Raw genomic sequence first — 24310 nt, 5'->3', positions numbered from 1 at the left:
GCGCGGGAATACTGCCGCAGACCTGGCAACCCTGGCTCCTACTCTCTCTCTCTCTCTCTCTCTCTCTCTCTCTCTCTCTCTCTCTCTCTCTCTCTCTCCTCATGACTGTTTTTCAAAGCTATAAAGATGATTATCAGGGTTTTCAATGGTGTTTCTCCTGTTATTAATGTAGAAATGTTGTTAATCTGTCACTAAAACCGTAAAAATACCCTTGAAGACCTGTGCAACTCCTGACAGAGAGAGAGAGAGAGAGAGATAACTAGCAAAAACACTCACACACACATACACACACCAGTGCATTTATACGAAGGACCCTTCTGAACTAGACGAGGTCATACTTTGATGTATAATTTGGAAATCAGCTATTTTTTTCTATTAAGACACACGCAATTAAACGCTGATTTCCGGACGTGTCACTTGCGATCATACCACGTACTCTCGTGGCCTTGCAATGCGCGGCTTGCAATGCACGTTCTCTACTTATGATACAAGTTATTTCCGAAACGTGTCATTTTTTTTTTTCCCCTACGTCCACTCAGAGGTGAAGCATACGCAGCTCACTGGCCCTTCCTTCCGCCTCCATCTTTCACTTTGTCCTCCAAAACCGTGGGGAGGGTACAGTGTCGCCCCACACACTCGCCACTCACTTTTCCCGCCTTTCTTACACTCTCGGGCGCCAGCAAGGACTAGTACCTTTATATATCACACAAAACCAAAGTTAGTCGTGCTGACTAACTTTTCTTAGTAAAACACATGGGGTCTAGAACGAGTGGCAGCATTAGTCACAGTGACTAACATAATGTTAGTCAATTTGTGACTAACTGAGCACTCAACCTGAGTATGGTCTTACTGAAATATATCTGACTAATGCCTTCGTACTGTTCACTGCTTCTACTAACCACATTAGTAAAGTGGATCATAGGTTAGTCAATTAAATGACTAATTAGTTAGTCTTTCTTAGGCAGATGATGAATCTTTAGTACCTTTAATACTAGCAGCTAGCTACTGCTGTCTCAAGGTTATGGAGAGAATAGGTAATAAATTCAATATATTCATATACAATTAAATGTTCCTTACATTTCATTGCATTAAAAAAAAAAAAAATAAAAAAAAATAAACACTATAATTTTTATCATCTATACTATAATATGCTTTTCACTTGAACATTTAACAGAAAGCTCCCCTCAAAACTGTAATGATATATAAAACATATGTAAAAAATAAACTCCATTAGTAACACTTCATCCTAGCATGAGAAAAAAAAAAAAAGCAACACAAAAACAACCTGCTTTAACAAGCCATTAAGTAAATAATACACATTTGTTAGTATTAATCACTAAAACTTGCAATGCGGAAAAGAAAGTAAGCATCTCTTAAGATATGAATATTAAACCTTCCTCCCATTCATAAACTAAAGGAAAAAATATGTAAGTAAAGTTAACATAAATTAAATGTAAGGAGTTACAGACCCTGTAAAGAATAATTAATTAGTCCACTGCTAATCATTATATCACAGTACTTTTAAGAAACTTAGGGAAACAACAAGTGCAAAAATAGAAATTTAACCTTATTTGTACAAGCTTTTAACCCAGATCATATCCATATGTCACCATTAATCCTTTAAAGCCACACAAAAAAAGAAAATGAGTATTTCTATGGGATATACTAACTAAACAAATCTACAGAAATGCTCAGAACAGTAATAAAGAAGCTTCACTTATCACTTGCAATAACATAGAGAAATGAAAAAAAAAAGGTAAAAAAGGCATTAAAAAAAAAAAAAAAATATATATATATATATATATATATATATATATATATATATATATATATATATATATATATATATATATATATATATATATATATATATATATATATATATATATATCATATGTTTGGTTTTTGCATGCAGCATAGTTTCATGAATACTAAGCTTATAAAAGTGAAAGATGCATTGCTAATGATGAAAAGATACATATATTAAATTGGTACCAGCTACTGAAATGAACAAATTGAACTAGACATTACTCACATTGACTTTCATCGTGGGGATTTAGCTTCAAGTAAGGTTTCCATATACAGAGGAACTGCTTTTCTTTTTTTGAGAATGGCAATTATTGGGAGCCTATATTTCTCCAGCCCTTTCAAAACTGCTACTCTTGGGTCTGGTTCATCCGCTTGTGGTTCTAATCTCAGGAACTCCTTCATTATCTGTAAAGATATAAGCATCAAATAATTATATGTGAAGGTTACAGAGATGAGCATCTGCAATAACTGTTCTCAGTTATGAGTGCTTATCTCCCGTCACTGAGGCCTCTGAGCCTGAGAGGGAGAATGGAAGTACCAGTAGTTAAATATCAATTACCTACTATAAAATATAAATAGCTATATACATTATAGCCCTACAAATAAAGTTGACAATTAGTAACAATATGTAGCAAAATCCATAAAGTGTACATATATACACACTTATGCCATCAAAAGTCTGAATCCACGGGTACAAGTTCAGGATTTCTGCTACAAGAATGTTCCCATTGATTATTTTTTTGCGTCTCTCAGAGAGTGTCAACTGCATGAGGCGTTCAGCCTGAGGGAAATCATTAAAGTAAAATTAGTTTTCATAAGTTGACTGTCCCGCCAGCCTCCCTCTCTTCCTCATATATATATATATATATATATATATATATATATATATATATATATAATATATATATATATATATATATATATATATATATATATATATATATATATATATATATATATATATATATATATATATATATATATACAAGCATAATTTTTCAGTGGCTATCCACCAGTACCATTGAAATTGCTTACATAAGAGCAGGTATTTTTAAACAACACCAGTAAAGAAGTCTCTGAAATATAAAAAAGATAAATCAAGCGTACAAATATCACATACCTTATCTAACTTAGGATCTTTCTTCATCCAATGTAGAGCAAGCCACTGTCTATGTCTCTCTAATGACTCATCATCTTCTGAATGGGGCCTTGGTGGAAGGTAAGCCTTTACTCCATACATCAGTGGACATGTAGTCTCTTTTGGCGCTATGCAAGGGATCTTCTTTTTCCTTGACGTCACCTCAGTCACTGAGGAATCCTGCCTCTTTCTTGAATTCTGAAACTTGCGCTGGATGCGCAATTTCCATTGCAGCTGCAATTCATGCTCCTCGAGATCACTGTTTCTCAGGATGGCAGGAAATGATGTCAAAACAGCATTTGCGATATTCATATACTGTTCTGATGTTGGATAGCTGAAATATGATAATGATAATAATAATAACAATAATAATAATAATAATAATAATAATAATAATACTAATAAAAATAATAATAATAATATATTATTAATAATAATGTCACAATACCTTGATATGTAATAATGATGATAACAATAATAATGATAATATCAATCTAGCTAACTATATAGATGGCTTAACTCCTTTTATTATATTATTATTATTATTATTATTATTATTATTATTATTATTATTATTGTTGTTCTTCTTCTTAACAATCACCTAATTGTGCTTTTGTCCCAGTGAAATTGGCAGATAGCGGGTACACTATCTGAATAGTACACTCAAAGGTGGTTTCACACCTATCAGTGCCGTATTAGTATCGTATAGTGTCAGTGATATCCATGTCGCTTTCGTGACGTCTATGCACACATATCCCTTTCAGACGTGGAGTTGGCTATGATTGTCATAATTCTTCATGAAGAGCAAGATGCTTGCTTAACAAAAAATAAAGAAAAGAAAAGTGGGTACATGAAACGTGGAAGAAAAAGAGAAACTGAAGGAGATTTTGCTACTCTGTGCAAGGAATTAATTAATGATGAAACAAAAATTTTCCAGTACTTAAGAATGTCCAAAAACTGTTTGATGACATTGCTCAGTGATGTGTGGTGTGCTGTGGTATGGTGTGGTGTGTTATGATGTGGTGTGGTGTGATGTGGTGTGTTGTGGTAAGTATAATGTACAATGTGATTAATTACATCAATTAAAAAGAGTATTTATCACCATTTCAATTTCTTCTATTTTATTTCAAACACTTGTCCGACATCCGTGAAAATTTTTAAAATACCAGTGACGACGATATTCCATTTCACGGAACGGAGACGTAACAATCACTTCTGTCAAAACACGGTACTTCGCCGGACGTGTGTAAATGCTTCCGCTGAATTCCAAAATGATGAATTTTTTTTTTACTGACACTGAAGCACTGAACAGCATGGAACGAATACGGCACTGATGTGTGTGAAGCGACCTTAACCTGTATCCCTCTGGAGGCATATTCCTGAAGTCTGGTAATGTTTCGGCCCATTTACTCTTGTAGCGGTTAGGTTAGGTTAGATTAAGTTACGTATAGGTAATTTTGTGCAAGAATCTCAATGAGACTATTTTAGAGAGAATCCTACAGTTAGTTTTGGAGCTACAGCCTAGTGTCCATACAGGCTGGCGGACGACTCCTTCCAAACTTCAGGAATATGCATTCTGGCCCTTCACAAGAACTGACATCAGATCCCGGTATGAACACAGGCGGTGCATCCCGTGTTCTTTTGTCCCTCTTCTCATTGCCTTCCTATTATATATATATATATATATATATATATATATATATATATATATATATATATATATATATATATATATATATATATACATATATATAACACTCAACATCCCTGCATGCAACAAAACTTACCAAAACACACTCAAAATACACTCAAAACATCCAAAACACAACCAAAACACATCACAACACCCCAAAATACCCACTACACTCACCTAAACACAACCAAATATTGAATATTCACTCAAAACACCCTGTAACATCTAAAAATATCCAAATAACCCACCCCAATCACGCGAAATTTATCCAAAACACACTCAAAGCACCCCAATATACCTAAAACTCATCCAAACACACTCAAAAGATTTAAAACACCCAAAATACACTACAACACCCCTAAACTCATCAAACACACCCAAAACACATCAAAACATCCAAAACACACTTAAAGCACCACTCAACACCACAAACACGCCACAAACACACCCTTAAAGACCCAAAACTACTTCCACACAATCAAATACACCTCAAAAGACCCGACACACACACCCAAACTCACCGAAACACTTAAAACAGAAAATAAACCCAAAACAAACTCACTACACCTCAATATACCCCCAAACACATCCATAACACACAGAAACATCCCACAATATACTCAAAACACCCCACACGACTCAAACCACTTACAATATAACTAAAAACATCCTAAACCACATTTAAAACACCCAAAATTTACCCAAAACACAATGATAACAGCAAATATACACCCAAAACACACCTAAACACCACCAAATTACACTCTAAACACCCCACAATATTCCTACATACATCCTAAACACATAAAACACCCAAAACACACCAAATATTACAGAGAACTGCAGCGCAGAAAGGGAAACTAAGCTAAATATTGTTTACTTGTTTTGCCTCCTCCTCCATTTCTTTTTATTTCTTCCTTCTCCTCTTTCATTTCTCTTATTTTCTTTTTCTACTACAACTATCTACACGCCTGACTTTAGAAACAGCTGGAAACACTTGGAAAACACTGGAAATTACGGTAAATATTGAGGAGACACTGGAGCAGACAGAGTCCCGAATCCTTGATGACGTCACAGGCGAGGTGCCGGCGCCCCGCTGCCATACGTACGTAATGTATTTCATTTTGAAATTGACCCATAGAAAAAATGAAGCTAGGCTCGAATGCATTATATATTCTGACTTGACAATTACTTTAATTAATATTCACAATATCAAAACACCTCCAGTCTCAGTAGTTATAAAGAAATATTATGTGAAATATGGAAAAAGTGTTGGAAATTTTCACACCATTAATAACACTGAAAAGTCCACCTATTCCACTTTACACTGGTAAAAAAACATTTTAAAAAATCTGAACTATTTTTTAAAATAATGCACACTTAGTTACAAGCTACAATAAAAAAATAAAGAAGCTAAAAAATGACAAAATCACCACTTTCAACGGGACAATAAGCCTATCAAATTCCACATACTTAACTCAACAGGAACGCAACATACTTTAAAAATCATAAACGATTTTTTGAAGCAATAAAATCTTCATTAAAGCCTCAAATAAAAAAGCCAAAAACCAGGCTGGGTAAATTTCACCGTACAAACTGCCCCTTATTTACATAAAAAACACCACCAGATTCAGCACATTTACTTAACTGAAGCAAGAAAAACTCTTCAAAAGCAACGAAATATTTTTAGAAACCATAAAATCTTACTATACAAGCCAAATAAATTAATTCAGAAAAATAAAAAAAAATATTGGAACCAACAAGCCGGAACAGGTGCCAGTCCATCATGACGGCCCTCGGGGGCGACCTCAGTGGGGGAGCCGGCGGCCATGTTGCCTTATTTATTCCTATATAACACCAAAACCAGGCAATGACGGATATATCTGACCAGCGGATATGAAGGCTAGACATGTGGATCCATCTTGTGATATGTTAGGCTTACAATAAGTGAGAGACGAGGCAAATAATGGCTAATAACACAGCTGAGGGCTTGTTTACATATTAGCGAACATTAAATATTTGAATAAATTTCCAACTCTTTCCAGACTCAGACGTAAACAAAACCTAAATATAAATAATTAACCCCTAAAAAAACTAAATAACGAATAATGAATCCTAAATAAACGAATACAAGACACTACAGGGAGGATTAGGGTGTTGTGAAGGCAGTAAGGCTGACTGAGGAGAGATTGGCCCCGCTAGACTCACCTTACGTACTCGTGCCTCTCTGGTGATGCTTGACGGTGCTTGGTGCAGGAAGAAGGTGTCGGGAAGACGGAAACACTAGTTAATAGAGCGTGTAGGGCAAGATTGACCAGTGCTGACCAAAACACTGCAGCCAGCCAGCCGCTCGCCGTGGTAACTCCCCAGCGCCACCTGTCACTGATCCAACACCCACCCACACACACACATACAAAAGTTGACATGCTATCAAATAATATGTCAAATAATATAAATATCCTCACTTCCTGACTCTCCTTTCCCCACTCCACCGATAAGTGATTATAAACGCAATCTTCACTCAGTGCGGCACCGTGTCACCGCAGCAAACACGAACCAGGGCAGAATAGGCTCAACTGAAATGCTCCTACCAGAGTCGTTCCTGGTATTGGGCGTGAAAAATATGGTTTCCGCGGTTTGGCGCTTTTTGGGCTCTTTTTACCGCAGTTGGGCTATTTTCTGGGCTACTTATATTTGAAAATATATAATATACTCTTGCCTTCCCGACATACCAAATCAGGGAGTAGACTCACTCATATGTTAAGGAATGGCGCCAGGTCAGCCAGCAGAAGGGTGTGAACAAGTCTCCCCTCTCCCTAAGGGGATTACTACTGGGGCCCCATGACCTCATTAAGACTGTAGGACACCCATCCTGAACACCTGCATGCCGCACCCATAATTTCCACATTCACCTCACAGCACACACACTGAAACACAGCCAGTTTATTCTCAGCCTCATAGCTGCCTCAGCCTGCCTGGAGGAGATACAAGTATACTGGATACAGGCCACGTGCATACGTGTGTACGCTCAAGTGAACATGAGCAAGTGGTCGAAATACAGCAAAAGATACTGTAAAGAGTGGGAACAAGAGGACGGGCTCAAGACGTGGATAAGGAGTATACCCGGCGATGATACTCATGCATCCTGCAAATTTTGCAAAACTGTGATCAGAGCCCATCACAGTGACCTTATCAAGCATGGTCTAACAGCAAAGCATGAGAAAAATGCTGCTCCATTTTCTAACATGAGGACTCTGTTTCAATCAGGGTTATCAAGAACAAAAGTCACTAGTGATGCAAAAGTTGCTGAGCTGAAGTTAGCAGCTCACATTGCTTGTCATTCAAGCGTCAGGACAATCGATCACATGGGTGAGCTAGTAAAAGATGTTTCTGGTAAGGATATATCCTTACATAGGACAAAATGCACGGCACTCGTAAACAAAGTGTTAGCACCGTGTATGCTGAAGGAAATGTGTTGTGACATTGGCAAAAGTGAATATTCATTGATAATAGACGAAAGTACTGACAATACTCTTTATTATTGCTGTTACTACTACTACTACTACCACAACAACAACAATTACTACTACTACTACTACTATCACTATTATTATTATTATTATTATTATTATTATCATTATTATTATTATAGGTTTAAATAAAGTATGTCTCGTTTTCTACCTTTCTCGTTTTTAACACAACATGCATATTATTCATAAAATATTGGGCTCTTTTTGGGCTCTTTTGGAGGGTGGAGTCCGCGGGTTTTGGGCTCTTTTTGGAGTAAAAGTGCGCGGGAATACTGCCGCAGACCTGGCAACCCTGGCTCCTACTCTCTCTCTCTCTCTCTCTCTCTCTCTCTCTCTCTCTCTCTCTCTCTCTCTCTCTCTCCTCATGACTGTTTTTCAAAGCTATAAAGATGATTATCAGGGTTTTCAATGGTGTTTCTCCTGTTATTAATGTAGAAATGTTGTTAATCTGTCACTAAAACCGTAAAAATACCCTTGAAGACCTGTGCAACTCCTGACAGAGAGAGAGAGAGAGAGAGAGAGAGAGAGAGAGAGAGAGAGAGAGAGAGAGAGAGAGAGAGAGAGAGAGATAACTAGCAATAACACTCACACACACGTACACACACCAGTGCATTTATACGAAGGACTCTTCTGAACTAGACGAGGTCATACTTTGATGTATAATTTGGAAATCAGCTATTTTTTTCTATTAAGACACACGCAATTAAACGCTGATTTCCGGACGTATCACTTGCGATCATACCACGTACTCTCGTGGCCTTGCAATGCGCGGCTGCTTAAGGGATGCACGTTCTCTACTTATGATACAAGTTATTTCCGAAACGTGTCATTTTTTTTTTTTCCCCTACGTCCACTCAGAGGTGAAGCATACGCAGCTCACTGGCCCTTCCTTCCGCCTCCATCTTTCACTTTGTCCTCCAAAACCGTGGGGAGGGTACAGTGTCGCCCCACACACTCGCCACTCACTTTTCCCGCCTTTCTTACACTCTCGGGCGCCAGCAAGGCCTAGTACCTTTATATATCACACAAAACCAAAGTTAGTCGTGTTGACTAACTTTTTTTAGTAAAACCCATGGGGTCTAGAACGAGTGGGAGCATTAGTCACAGTGACTAACATAATGTTAGTCAATTTGTGACTAACTGAGCACTCAACCTGAGTATGGTCTTACTCAAATATATCTGACTAATGCCTTCGTACTGTTCACTGCTTCTACTAACCACATTAGTAAAGTGGATCATAGGTTAGTCAATTAAATGACTAATTAGTTAGTCTTTCTTAGGCAGATGATGAATCATTAGTATCTTTAATACTAGCAGCTAGCTACTGCTGTCTCAAGGTTATGGAGAGAATAGGTAATAAATTCAATATATTCATATACAATTAAATGTTCCCTACATTTCATTGCATTAAAAAAAAAAAAATAAAAAAAATAAACACTATAATTTTTATCATCTATACTATAATATGCTTTTCACTTGAACATTTAACAGAAAGCTCCCCTCAAAACTGTAATGATATATAAAACATATGTAAAAAATAAACTCCATTAGTAACACTTCATCCTAGCATGAGAAAAAAAAAAAAAAGCAACACAAAAACAACCTGCTTTAACAAGCCATTAAGTAAATAATACACATTTGTTAGTATTAATCACTAAAACTTGCAATGCGGAAAAGAAAGTAAGCATCTCTTAAGATATGAATATTAAACCTTCCTCCCATTCATAAACTAAAGGAAAAAATATGTAAGTAAAGTTAACATAAATTAAATGTAAGGAGTTACAGACCCTGTAAAGAATAATTAATTAGTCCACTGCTAATCATTATATCACAGTACTTTTAAGAAACTTAGGGAAACAACAAGTGCAAAAATAGAAATTTAACCTTATTTGTACAAGCTTTTAACCCAGATCATATCCATATGTCACCATTAATCCTTTAAAGCCACACAAAAAAAGAAAATGAGTATTTCTATGGGATATACTAACTAAACAAATCTACAGAAATGCTCAGAACAGTAATAAAGAAGCTTCACTTATCACTTGCAATAACATAGAGAAATGAAAAAAAAAAGGTAAAAAAGGCATTAAAAAAAAAAAAAAAAAAAAAAAAAAAATATATATATATATATATATATATATATCATATGTTTGGTTTTTGCATGCAGCATAGTTTCATGAATACTAAGCTTATAAAAGTGAAAGATGCATTGCTAATGATGAAAAGATACATATATTAAATTGGTACCAGCTACTGAAATGAACAAATTGAACTAGACATTACTCACATTGACTTTCATCGTGGGGATTTAGCTTCAAGTAAGGTTTCCATATACAGAGGAACTGCTTTTCTTTTTTTGAGAATGGCAATTATTGGGAGCCTATATTTCTCCAGCCCTTTCAAAACTGCTACTCTTGGGTCTGGTTCATCCGCTTGTGGTTCTAATCTCAGGAACTCCTTCATTATCTGTAAAGATATAAGCATCAAATAATTATATGTGAAGGTTACAGAGATGAGCATCTGTAATAACTGTTCTTAGTTATGAGTGCTTATCTCCCGTCACTGAGGCCTCTGAGCCTGAGAGGGAGAATGGAAGTACCAGTAGTTAAATATCAATTACCTACTATGAAATATAAATAGCTATATACATTATAGCCCTACAAATAAAGTTGAAAATTAGTAACAATATGTAGCAAAATCCATAAAGTGTACATATATACACACTTATGCCATCAAAAGTCTGAATCCACGGGTACAAGTTCAGGATTTCTGCTAGAAGAATGTTCCCATTGATTTATTTTTCTGCGTCTCTCAGAGAGTGTCAACTGCATGAGGCGTTCAGCCTGAGGGAAATCATTAAAGTAAAATTAGTTTTTATAAGTTGACTGTCCCGCCAGCCTCCCTCTCTCCCTCATATATATATATATATATATATATATATATATATATATATATATATATATATATATATATATATATATATATATATATACAAGCATAATTTTTCAGTGGCTATCCACCAGTACCATTGAAATTGCTTACATAAGAGCAGGTATTTTTAAACAACACCAGTAAAGAAGTCTCTGAAATATAAAAAAGATAAATCAAGCGTACAAATATCACATACCTTATCTAACTCGGGATCTTTCTTCATCCAATGTAGAGCAAGCCACTGTCTATGTCTCTCTAATGACTCATCATCTTCTGAATGGGGCCTTGGTGGAAGGTAAGCCTTTACTCCATACATCAGTGGACACGTAGTCTCTTTTGGCGCTATGCAAGGGATCTTCTTTTTCCTTGACGTCACCTCAGTCACTGAGGAATCCTGCCTCTTTCTTGAATTCTGAAACTTGCGCTGGATGCGCAATTTCCATTGCAGCTGCAATTCATGCTCCTCGAGATCACTGTTTCTCAGGATGGCAGGAAATGATGTCAAAACAGCATTTGCGATATTCATATACTGTTCTGATGTTGGATAGCTGAAATATGATAATGATAATAATAATAACAATAATAATAATAATAATAATAATAATAATAATAATAATAATAATAATAATAATAATATATTATTAATAATAATGTCACAATAACTTGATATGTAATAATGATGATAACAATAATAATGATAATATCAATCTAGCTAACTATATAGATGGCTTAACTCCTTTTATTATATTATTATTATTATTATTATTATTATTATTATTATTATTATTATTATTATTATTATTTTTGATCTTCTTCTTAACAATCACCTAATTGTGCTTTTGTCCCAGTGAAATTGGCAGATAGTGGGCACACTATTTGAATAGTACACTCAAAGGTGGTTTCACACCTCTCAGTGCCGTATTAGTATCGTATAGTGTCAGTGATATCCATGTCGCTTTCGTGACGTCTATGCACACATATCCCTTTCAGACGTGGAGTTGGCTATGATTGTCATAATTCTTCATGAAGAGCAAGATGCTTGCTTAACAAAAAATAAAGAAAAGAAAAGTGGGTACATGAAACGTGGAAGAAAAAGAGAAACTGAAGGAGATTTTGCTACTCTGTGCAAGGAATTAATTAATGATGAAACAAAAATTTTCCAGTACTTAAGAATGTCCAAAAACTGTTTGATGACATTGCTCAGTGATGTGTGGTGTGCTGTGGTATGGTGTGGTGTGTTATGATGTGGTGTGGTGTGATGTGGTGTGTTGTGGTAAGTATAATGTACAATGTGATTAATTACATCAATTAAAAAGAGTATTTATCACCATTTCAATTTCTTCTATTTTATTTCAAACACTTGTCCGACATCCGTGAAAATTTTTAAAATACCAGTGACGACGATATTCCATTTCACGGAACGGAGACGTAACAATCACTTCTGTCAAAACACGGTACTTCGCCGGACGTGTGTAAATGCTTCCGCTGAATTCCAAAATGATGAATTTTTTTTTTACTGACACTGAAGCACTGAACAGCATGGAACGAATACGGCACTGATGTGTGTGAAGCGACCTTAACCTGTATCCCTCTGGAGGCATATTCCTGAAGTCTGGTAATGTTTCGGCCCATTTACTCTTGTAGCGGTTAGGTTAGGTTAGATTAAGTTACGTATAGGTAATTTTGTGCAAGAATCTCAATGAGACTATTTTAGAGAGAATCCTACAGTTAGTTTTGGAGCTACAGCCTAGTGTCCATACAGGCTGGGGGACGACTCCTTCCAGACTTCAGGAATATGCATTCTGGCCCTTCACAAGAACTGACATCAGATCCCGGTATGAACACAGGCAGTGCATCCCGTGTTCTTTTGTCCCTCTTCTCATTGCCTTCCTATTATATATATATATATATATATATATATATATATATATATATATATATATATATATATATATATATATATATAAAACACTCAACATCCCTACATGCAACAAAACTTACCAAAACACTCAAAATACACTCAAAACATCCAAAACACAACCAAAACACATCACAACACCCCAAAATACCCACTACACTCACCTAAACACAACCAAATATTGAATATTCACTGAAAACACCCTGTAACATCTAAAAATATCCAAATAACCCACCCCAATCAGGCGAAGTTTATCCAAAACACACTCAAAGCACCCCAATATACCTAAAACTCATCCAAACACACTCAAAAGATTTAAAACACCCAAAATACACTACAACACCCCAAAACTCATCAAACACACCCAAAACACATCAAAACATCCAAAACACACTTAAAGCACCACTCAACACCACAAACACGCCACAAACACACCCTTAAAGACCCAAAACTACTTCCACACAATCAAATACACCTCAAAAGACCCGACACACACACCCAAACTCACCGAAACACTTAAAACAGAAAATAAACCCAAAACAAACTCACTACACCTCAATATACCCCCAAACACACCCATAACACACAGAAACATCCCACAATATACTCAAAACACCCCACACGACTCAAACCACTTACAATATAACTAAAAACATCCTAAACCACATTTAAAACACCCAAAATTCACCCAAAACACAATGATAACAGCAAATATACACCCAAAACACACCTAAACACCACTCTAAACACACTCTAAACACCCCACAATATTCCTACATACATCCTAAACACATAAAACACCCAAAACACACCAAATATTACAGAGAACTGCAGCGCAGAAAGGGAAACTAAGCTAAATATTGTTTACTTGTTTTGCCTCCTCCTCCATTTCTTTTTATTTCTTCCTTCTCCTCTTTCATTTCTCTTATTTTCTTCCTTCTACTACAACTATCTACACGCCTGACTTTAGAAACAGCTGGAAACACTTGGAAAACACTGGAAATTACGGTAAATATTGAGGAGACACTGGAGCAGACAGAGTCCCGAATCCTTGATGACGTCACAGGCGAGGTGCCGGCGCCCCGCTGCCATACGTACGTAATGTATTTCATTTTGAAATTGACCCATAGAAAAAATGAAGCTAGGCTCGAATGCATTATATATTCTGACTTGACAATTACTTTAATTAATATTCACAATATCAAAACACCTCCAGTCTCAGTAGTTATAAAGAAATATTATGTGAAATATGGAAAAAGTGTTGGAAATTTTCACTCCATTAAAAACACTGAAAAGTCCACCTATTCCACTTTACACTGGTAAAAAAACATTTTAAAAAATCTGAACTATTTTTTAAAATAATGCACACTTAGTTACAAGCTACAATAAAAAAATAAAGAAGCTAAAAAATGACAAAATCACCACTTTCAACGGGACAATAAGCCTATCAAATTCCACATACTTAACTCAACAGGAACGCAACATACTTTAAAAATCATAAACGATTTTTTGAAGCAATAAAATCTTCATTAAAGCCTCAAATAAAAAAGCCAAAAACCAGGCTGGGTAAATTTCACCGTACAAACTGCCCCTTATTTACATAAAAAACACCACCAGATTCAGCACATTTACTTAACTGAAGCAAGAAAAACACTTCAAAAGCAACGAAATATTTTTAGAAACCATAAAATCTTACTATACAAGCCAAATAAATTAATTCAGAAAAATTTAAAAAAATATTGGAACCAACAAGCCGGAACAGGTGCCAGTCCATCATGACGGCCCTCGGGGGCGACCTCAGTGGGGGAGCCGGCGGCCATGTTGCCTTATTTATTCCTATATAACACCAAAACCAGGCAATGACGGATATATCTGACCAGCGGATATGAAGGCTAGACATGTGGATCCATCTTGTGATATGTTAGGCTTACAATAAGTGAGAGACGAGGCAAATAATGGCTAATAACACAGCTGAGGGCTTGTTTACATATTAGCGAACATTAAATATTTGAATAAATTTCCAACTCTTTCCAGACTCAGACGTAAACAAAACCTAAATATAAATAATTAACCCCTAAAAAAACTAAATAACGAATAATGAATCCTAAATAAACGAATACAAGACACTACAGGGAGGATTAGGGTGTTGTGAAGGCAGTAAGGCTGACTGAGGAGAGATTGGCCCCGCTAGACTCACCTTACGTACTCGTGCCTCTCTGGTGATGCTTGACGGTGCTTGGTGCAGGAAGAAGGTGTCGGGAAGACGGAAACACTAGTTAATAGAGCGTGTAGGGCAAGATTGACCAGTGCTGACCAAAACACTGCAGCCAGCCAGCCGCTCGCCGTGGTAACTCCCCAGCGCCACCTGTCACTGATCCAACACCCACCCACACACACACACACAAAAGTTGACATGCTATCAAATAATATGTCAAATAATATAAATATCCTCACTTCCTGACTCTCCTTTCCCCACTCCACCGATAAGTGATTATAAACGCAATCTTCACTCAGTGCGGCACCGTGTCACCGCAGCAAACACGAACCAGGGCAGAATAGGCTCAACTGAAATGCTCCTACCAGAGTCGTTCCTGGTATTGGGCGTGAAAAATATGGTTTCCGCGGTTTGGCGCTTTTTGGGCTCTTTTTACCGCAGTTGGGCTATTTTCTGGGCTACTTATATTTGAAAATATATAATATACTCTTGCCTTCCCGACATACCAAATCAGGGAGTAGACTCACTCATATGTTAAGGAATGGCGCCAGGTCAGCCAGCAGAAGGGTGTGAACAAGTCTCCCCTCTCCCTAAGGGGATTACTACTGGGGCCGCATGACCTCATTAAGACTGTAGGACACCCATCCTGAACACCTGCATGCCGCACCCATAATTTCCACATTCACCTCACAGCACACACACTGAAACACAGCCAGTTTATTCTCAGCCTCATAGCTGCCTCAGCCTGCCTGGAGGAGATACAAGTATACTGGATACAGGCCACGTGCATACGTGTGTACGCTCAAGTGAACATGAGCAAGTGGTCGAAATACAGCAAAAGATACTGTAAAGAGTGGGAACAAGAGGACGGGCTCAAGACGTGGATAAGGAGTATACCCGGCGATGATACTCATGCATCCTGCAAATTTTGCAAAACTGTGATCAGAGCCCATCACAGTGACCTTATCAAGCATGGTCTAACAGCAAAGCATGAGAAAAATGCTGCTCCATTTTCTAACATGAGGACTCTGTTTCAATCAGGGTTATCAAGAACAAAAGTCACTAGTGATGCAAAAGTTGCTGAGCTGAAGTTAGCAGCTCACATTGCTTGTCATTCAAGCGTCAGGACAATCGATCACATGGGTGAGCTAGTAAAAGATGTTTCTGGTAAGGATATATCCTTACATAGGACAAAATGCACGGCACTCGTAAACAAAGTGTTAGCACCGTGTATGCTGAAGGAAATGTGTTGTGACATTGGAAAAAGTGAATATTCATTGATAATAGACGAAAGTACTGACAATACTCTTTATTATTGCTGTTACTACTACTACTACTACTACAACAACAACAATTACTACTACTACTACTATCACTATTATTATTATTATTATTATTATTATTATTATCATTATTATTATTATAGGTTTAAATAAAGTATGTCTCGTTTTCTACCTTTCTCGTTTTTAACACAACATGCATATTATTCATAAAATATTGGGCTCTTTTTGGTCTCTTTTGGAGGGTGGAGTCCGCGGGTTTGGGCTCTTTTTGGAGTAAAAGTGCGCGGGAATACTGCCGCAGACCTGGCAACCCTGGCTCCTACTCTCTCTCTCTCTCTCTCTCTCTCTCTCTCTCTCTCTCTCTCTCCTCATGACTGTTTTTCAAAGCTATAAAGATGATTATCAGGGTTTTCAATGGTGTTTCTCCTGTTATTAATGTAGAAATGTTGTTAATCTGTCACTAAAACCGTAAAAATACCCTTGAAGACCTGTGCAACTCCTGACAGAGAGAGAGAGAGAGAGAGAGAGAGAGAGAGAGATAACTAGCAATAACACTCACACACACGTACACACACCAGTGCATTTGTACGAAGGACTCTTCTGAACTAGACGAGGTCATACTTTGATGTATAATTTGGAAATCAGCTATTTTTTTCTATTAAGACACACGCAATTAAACGCTGATTTCCGGACGTGTCACTTGCGATCATACCAAGTACTCTCGTGGCCTTGCAATGCGCGGCTGCTTAAGGGATGCACGTTCTCTACTTATGATACAAGTTATTTCCGAAACGTGTCATTTTTTTTTTTTTTCCCTACGTCCACTCAGAGGTCAAGCATACGCAGCTCACTGGCCCTTCCTTCCGCCTCCATCTTTCACTTTGTCCTCCAAAACCGTGGGGAGGGTACAGTGTCGCCCCACACACTCGCTACTCACTTTTCCCGCCTTTCTTACACTCTCGGGCGCCAGCAAGGCCTAGTACCTTTATATATCACACAAAACCAAAGTTAGTCGTGCTGACTAACTTTTCTTAGTAAAACCCATGGGGTCTAGAACGAGTGGGAGCATTAGTCACAGTGACTAACATAATGTTAGTCAATTTGTGACTAACTGAGCACTCAACCTGAGTATGGTCTTACTCAAATATATCTGACTAATGCCTTCGTACTGTTCACTGCTTCTACTAACCACATTAGTAAAGTGGATCATAGGTTAGTCAATTAAATGACTAATTAGTTAGTCTTTCTTAGGCAGATGATGAATCATTAGTACCTTTAATACTAGCAGCTAGCTACTGCTGTCTCAAGGTTATGGAGAGAATAGGTAATAAATTCAATATATTCATATACAATTAAATGTTCCTTACATTTCATTGCATTAAAAAAAAAAAAATAAAAAAAATAAACACTATAATTTTTATCATCTATACTATAATATGCTTTTCACTTGAACATTTAACAGAAAGCTCCCCTCAAAACTGTAATGATATATAAAACATATGTAAAAAATAAACTCCATTAGTAACACTTCATCCTAGCATGAGAAAAAAAAAAAACCAACACAAAAACAACCTGCTTTAACAAGCCATTAAGTAAATAATACACATTTGTTAGTATTAATCACTAAAACTTGCAATGCGGAAAAGAAAGTAAGCATCTCTTAAGATATGAATATTAAACCTTCCTCCCATTCATAAACTAAAGGAAAAAAATATGTAAGTAAAGTTAACATAAATTAAATGTAAGGAGTTACAGACCCTGTAAAGAATAATTAATTAGTCCACTGCTAATTATTATATCACAGTACTTTTAAGAAACTTAGGGAAAGAACAAGTGCAAAAATAGAAATTTAACCTTATTTGTACAAGCTTTTAACCCAGATCATATCCATATGTCACCATTAATCCTTTAAAGCCACACAAAAAAAGAAAATGAGTATTTCTATGGGATATACTAACTAAACAAATCTACAGAAATGCTCAGAACAGTAATAAAGAAGCTTCACTTATCACTTGCAATAACATAGAGAAATAAAAAAAAAAAAAAGGTAAAAAAGGCATTAAAAAAAAAAAAAAAAAAAAAAAAAAAAAAAATATATATATATATATATATATATATATATATATATATATATATATATATATATATATATATATATATATATATATATATATATATATATATATATATATATATATATATATATATATATATATATATCATATGTTTGGTTTTTGCATGCAGCATAGTTTCATGAATACTAAGCTTATAAAAGTGAAAGATGCATTGCTAATGATGAAAAGATACATATATTAAATTGGTACCAGCTACTGAAATGAACAAATTGAACTAGACATTACTCACATTGACTTTCATCGTGGGGATTTAGCTTCAAGTAAGGTTTCCATATACAGAGGAACTGCTTTTCTTTTTTTGAGAATGGCAATTATTGGGAGCCTATATTTCTCCAGCCCTTTCAAAACTGCTACTCTTGGGTCTGGTTCATCCGCTTGTGGTTCTAATCTCAAGAACTCCTTGATTATCTGTAAAGATATAAGCATCAAATAATTATATGTGAAGGTTACAGAGATGAGCATCTGCAATAACTGTTCTTAGTTATGAGTGCTTATCTCCCGTCACTGAGGCCTCTGAGCCTGAGAGGGAGAATGGAAGTACCAGTAGTTAAATATCAATTACCTACTATAAAATATAAATAGCTATATACATTATAGCCCTACATATAAAGTTGACAATTAGTAACAATATGTAGCAAAATCCATAAAGTGTACATATATACACACTTATGCCATCAAAAATCTGAATCCACGGGTACAAGTTCAGGATTTCTGCTAGAAGAATGTTCCCATTGATTATTTTTTTGCGTCTCTCAGAGAGTGTCAACTGCATGAGGCGTTCAGCCTGAGGGAAATCATTAAAGTAAAATTAGTTTTCATAAGTTGACTGTCCCGCCAGCCTCCCTCTCTCCCTCATATATATATATATATATATATATATATATATATATATATATATATATATATATATAAATATATATATATATATATATATATATATATATATATATATATATATATATATATATATATATATATATATATATATATATATATATATATATATATACAAGCATAATTTTTCAGTGGCTATCCACCAGTACCATTGAAATTGCTTACATAAGAGCAGGTATTTTTAAACAACACCAGTAAAGAAGTCTCTGAAATATAAAAAAGATAAATCAAGCGTACAAATATCACATACCTTATCTAACTCGGGATCTTTCTTCATCCAATGTAGAGCAAGCCACTGTCTATGTCTCTCTAATGACTCATCATCTTCTGAATGGGGCCTTGGTGGAAGGTAAGCCTTTACTCCATACATCAGTGGACATGTAGTCTCTTTTGGCGCTATGCAAGGGATCTTCTTTTTCCTTGACGTCACCTCAGTCACTGAGGAATCCTGCCTCTTTCTTGAATTCTGAAACTTGCGCTGGATGCGCAATTTCCATTGCAGCTGCAATTCATGCTCCTCGAGATCACTGTTTCTCAGGATGGCAGGAAATGATGTCAAAACAGCATTTGCGATATTCATATACTGTTCTGATGTTGGATAGCTGAAATATGATAATGATAATAATAATAACAATAACAATAATAATAATAATAATAATAATAATAATAATAATAATAATAATAATAATAATAATAATAATAATATATTATTAATAATAATGTCACAATACCTTGATATGTAATAATGATGATAACAATAATAATGATAATATCAATCTAGCTAACTATATAGATGGCTTAACTCCTTTTATTATATTATTATTATTATTATTATTATTATTATTATTATTATTATTATTATTGTTGTTCTTCTTCTTAACAATCACCTAATTGTGCTTTTGTCCCAGTGAAATTGGCAGATAGTGGGTACACTATCTGAATAGTACACTCAAAGGTGGTTTCACACCTATCAGTGCCGTATTAGTATCGTATAGTGTCAGTGATATCCATGTCGCTTTCGTGACGTCTATGCACACATATCCCTTTCAGACGTGGAGTTGGCTATGATTGTCATAATTCTTCATGAAGAGCAAGATGCTTGCTTAACAAAAAATAAAGAAAAGAAAAGTGGGTACATGAAACGTGGAAGAAAAAGAGAAACTGAAGGAGATTTTGCTACTCTGTGCAAGGAATTAATTAATGATGAAACAAAAATTTTCCAGTACTTAAGAATGTCCAAAAACTGTTTGATGACATTGCTCAGTGATGTGTGGTGTGCTGTGGTATGGTGTGGTGTGTTATGATGTGGTGTGGTGTGATGTGGTGTGTTGTGGTAAGTATAATGTACAATGTGATTAATTACATCAATTAAAAAGAGTATTTATCACCATTTCAATTTCTTCTATTTTATTTCAAACACTTGTCCGACATCCGTGAAAATTTTTAAAATACCAGTGACGACGATATTCCATTTCACGGAACGGAGACGTAACAATCACTTCTGTCAAAACACGGTACTTCGCCGGACGTGTGTAAATGCTTCCGCTGAATTCCAAAATGATGAATTTTTTTTTTACTGACACTGAAGCACTGAACAGCATGGAACGAATACGGCACTGATGTGTGTGAAGCGACCTTAACCTGTATCCCTCTGGAGGCATATTCCTGAAGTCTGGTAATGTTTCGGCCCATTTACTCTTGTAGCGGTTAGGTTAGGTTAGATTAAGTTACGTATAGGTAATTTTGTGCAAGAATCTCAATGAGACTATTTTAGAGAGAATCCTACAGTTAGTTTTGGAGCTACAGCCTAGTGTCCATACAGGCTGGGGGACGACTCCTTCCAGACTTCAGGAATATGCATTCTGGCCCTTCACAAGAACTGACATCAGATCCCGGTATGAACACAGGCAGTGCATCCCGTGTTCTTTTGTCCCTCTTCTCATTGCCTTCCTATTATATATATATATATATATATATATATATATATATATATATATATATATATATATATATATATATATATATATATATAACACTCAACATCCCTACATGCAACAAAACTTACCAAAACACACTCAAAATACACTCAAAACATCCAAAACACAACCAAAACACATCACAACACCCCAAAATACCCACTACACTCACCTAAACACAACCAAATATTGAATATTCACTGAAAACACCCTGTAACATCTAAAAATATCCAAATAACCCACCCCAATCACGCGAAATTTATCCAAAACACACTCAAAGCATCCCAATATACCTAAAACTCATCCAAACACACTCAAAAGATTTAAAACACCCAAAATACACTACATCACCCCAAAACTCATCAAACACACCCAAAACACATCAAAACATCCAAAACACACTTAAAGCACCACTCAACACCACAAACACGCCACAAACACACCCTTAAAGACCCAAAACTACTTCCACACAATCAAATACACCTCAAAAGACCCGACACACACACCCAAACTCACCGAAACACTTAAAACAGAAAATAAACCCAAAACAAACTCACTACACCTCAATATACCCCCAAACACACCCATAACACACAGAAACATCCCACAATATACTCAAAACACCCCACACGACTCAAACCACTTACAATATAACTAAAAACATCCTAAACCACATTTAAAACACCCAAAATTCACCCAAAACACAATGATAACAGCAAATATACACCCAAAACACACCTAAACACCACCAAAACACACTCTAAACACCCCACAATATTCCTACATACATCCTAAACACATAAAACACCCAAAACACACCAAATATTACAGAGAACTGCAGCGCAGAAAGGGAAACTAAGCTAAATATTGTTTACTTGTTTTGCCTCCTCCTCCATTTCTTTTTATTTCTTCCTTCTCCTCTTTCATTTCTCTTATTTTCTTCCTTCTACTACAACTATCTACACGCCTGACTTTAGAAACAGCTGGAAACACTTGGAAAACACTGGAAATTACGGTAAATATTGAGGAGACACTGGAGCAGACAGAGTCCCGAATCCTTGATGACGTCACAGGCGAGGTGCCGGCGCCCCGCTGCCATACGTACGTAATGTATTTCATTTTGAAATTGACCCATAGAAAAAATGAAGCTAGGCTCGAATGCATTATATATTCTGACTTGACAATTACTTTAATTAATATTCACAATATCAAAACACCTCCAGTCTCAGTAGTTATAAAGAAATATTATGTGAAATATGGAAAAAGTGTTGGAAATTTTCACACCATTAAAAACACTGAAAAGTCCACCTATTCCACTTTACACTGGTAAAAAAACATTTTAAAAAATCTGAACTATTTTTTAAAATAATGCACACTTAGTTACAAGCTACAATAAAAAAATAAAGAAGCTAAAAAATGACAAAATCACCACTTTCAACGGGACAATAAGCCTATCAAATTCCACATACTTAACTCAACAGGAACGCAACATACTTTAAAAATCATAAACGATTTTTTGAAGCAATAAAATCTTCATTAAAGCCTCAAATAAAAAAGCCAAAAACCAGGCTGGGTAAATTTCACCGTACAAACTGCCCCTTATTTACATAAAAAACACCACCAGATTCAGCACATTTACTTAACTGAAGCAAGAAAAACTCTTCAAAAGCAACGAAATATTTTTAGAAACCATAAAATCTTACTATACAAGCCAAATAAATTAATTCAGAAAAATTAAAAAAAATATTGGAACCAACAAGCCGGAACAGGTGCCAGTCCATCATGACGGCCCTCGGGGGGCGACCTCAGTGGGGGAGCCGGCGGCCATGTTGCCTTATTTATTCCTATATAACACCAAAACCAGGCAATGACGGATATATCTGACCAGCGGATATGAAGGGTAGACATGTGGATCCATCTTGTGATATGTTAGGCTTACAATAAGTGAGAGACGAGGCAAATAATGGCTAATAACACAGCTGAGGGCTTGTTTCCATATTAGCGAACATTAAATATTTGAATAAATTTCCAACTCTTTCCAGACTCAGACGTAAACAAAACCTAAATATAAATAATTAACCCCTAAAAAAACTAAATAACGAATAATGAATCCTAAATAAACGAATACAAGACACTACAGGGAGGATTAGGGTGTTGTGAAGGCAGTAAGGCTGACTGAGGAGAGATTGGCTCCGCTAGACTCACCTTACGTACTCGTGCCTCTCTGGTGATGCTTGACGGTGCTTGGTGCAGGAAGAAGGTGTCGGGAAGACGGAAACACTGGTTAATAGAGCGTGTAGGGCAAGATTGACCAGTGCTGACCAAAACACTGCAGCCAGCCAGCCGCTCGCCGTGGTAGCTCCCCAGCGCCACCTGTCACTGATCCAACACCCACACACACACACACACACACACACACAAAAGTTGACATGCTATCAAATAATATGTCAAATAATATAAACATCCTCACTTCCTGACTCTCCTTTCCCCACTCCACCCCCGATAAGTGATTATGAACGCAATCTTCACTCAGTGCGGCACCGTGTCACCGCAGCAAACACGAACCAGGGCAGAATAGGCTCAACTGAAATGCTCCTACTCTCTCTCTCTCTCTCGCCTCACGACTGTTTTTCAAAGCCATAAAGATGATTATCAGGGTTTTCAATGGTGTTTCTCCTGTTATTAATGTAGAAATGTTGTTAATTTGTCACTAAAACTGTAAAAATACCCTTGAAGACCTGTGCAACTATTGACAGAGAGAGAGAGAGAGAGAGAGAGAGAGAGATAA

The 24310-nt window shown here is 36.1% G+C and overlaps 2 protein-coding genes across 4 annotated transcripts; both read right to left on the bottom strand.

Annotated features, from left to right (window-relative positions):
- Nucleotides 1-2950: 2950 nt before the first annotated feature.
- On the bottom strand, nucleotides 2951-16539 carry LOC135104375 (uncharacterized). 3 transcript variants are annotated; one of them, XM_064011739.1, is made up of 5 exons: nucleotides 15217-16539; nucleotides 11298-11649; nucleotides 10458-10636; nucleotides 6849-6886; nucleotides 2951-3281 (listed from the first exon to the last, which is right to left on the bottom strand). In XM_064011739.1, the coding sequence occupies exons 1-3, from the start codon at nucleotides 15432-15434 to the stop codon at nucleotides 10466-10468; spliced, it is 741 nt and encodes a 246-aa protein (XP_063867809.1). In that variant the 5' UTR covers nucleotides 15435-16539; the 3' UTR covers nucleotides 2951-3281; nucleotides 6849-6886; nucleotides 10458-10465. The 3 variants fall into 3 exon arrangements, with proteins under 3 accessions (XP_063867809.1, XP_063867808.1, XP_063867810.1); XM_064011738.1 differs by lacking the exons at nucleotides 2951-3281; nucleotides 6849-6886 and having other exon boundaries at nucleotides 10354-10636; XM_064011740.1 differs by lacking the exons at nucleotides 2951-3281; nucleotides 6849-6886 and having other exon boundaries at nucleotides 10354-10636; nucleotides 15226-16539.
- Nucleotides 16540-18817: 2278 nt separating this feature from the next.
- LOC135103989 (uncharacterized) lies at nucleotides 18818-24077 on the bottom strand. Its single transcript, XM_064010850.1, has 3 exons — nucleotides 23728-24077; nucleotides 19797-20148; nucleotides 18818-19060 (listed from the first exon to the last, which is right to left on the bottom strand). Exons 2-3 carry the CDS (start codon nucleotides 20124-20126, stop codon nucleotides 18890-18892), a joined length of 501 nt encoding a protein of 166 aa, XP_063866920.1. The 5' UTR covers nucleotides 20127-20148; nucleotides 23728-24077; the 3' UTR covers nucleotides 18818-18889.
- Between the last annotated feature and the right edge of the window lie 233 nt (nucleotides 24078-24310).

Source organism: Scylla paramamosain, chromosome 10 (assembly GCF_035594125.1).
Source record: "Scylla paramamosain isolate STU-SP2022 chromosome 10, ASM3559412v1, whole genome shotgun sequence".
In the NCBI taxonomy this organism is placed as follows: Eukaryota; Metazoa; Arthropoda; class Malacostraca; order Decapoda; family Portunidae; genus Scylla; species Scylla paramamosain.
This window is presented reverse-complemented; position numbering and strand designations above follow the sequence as displayed.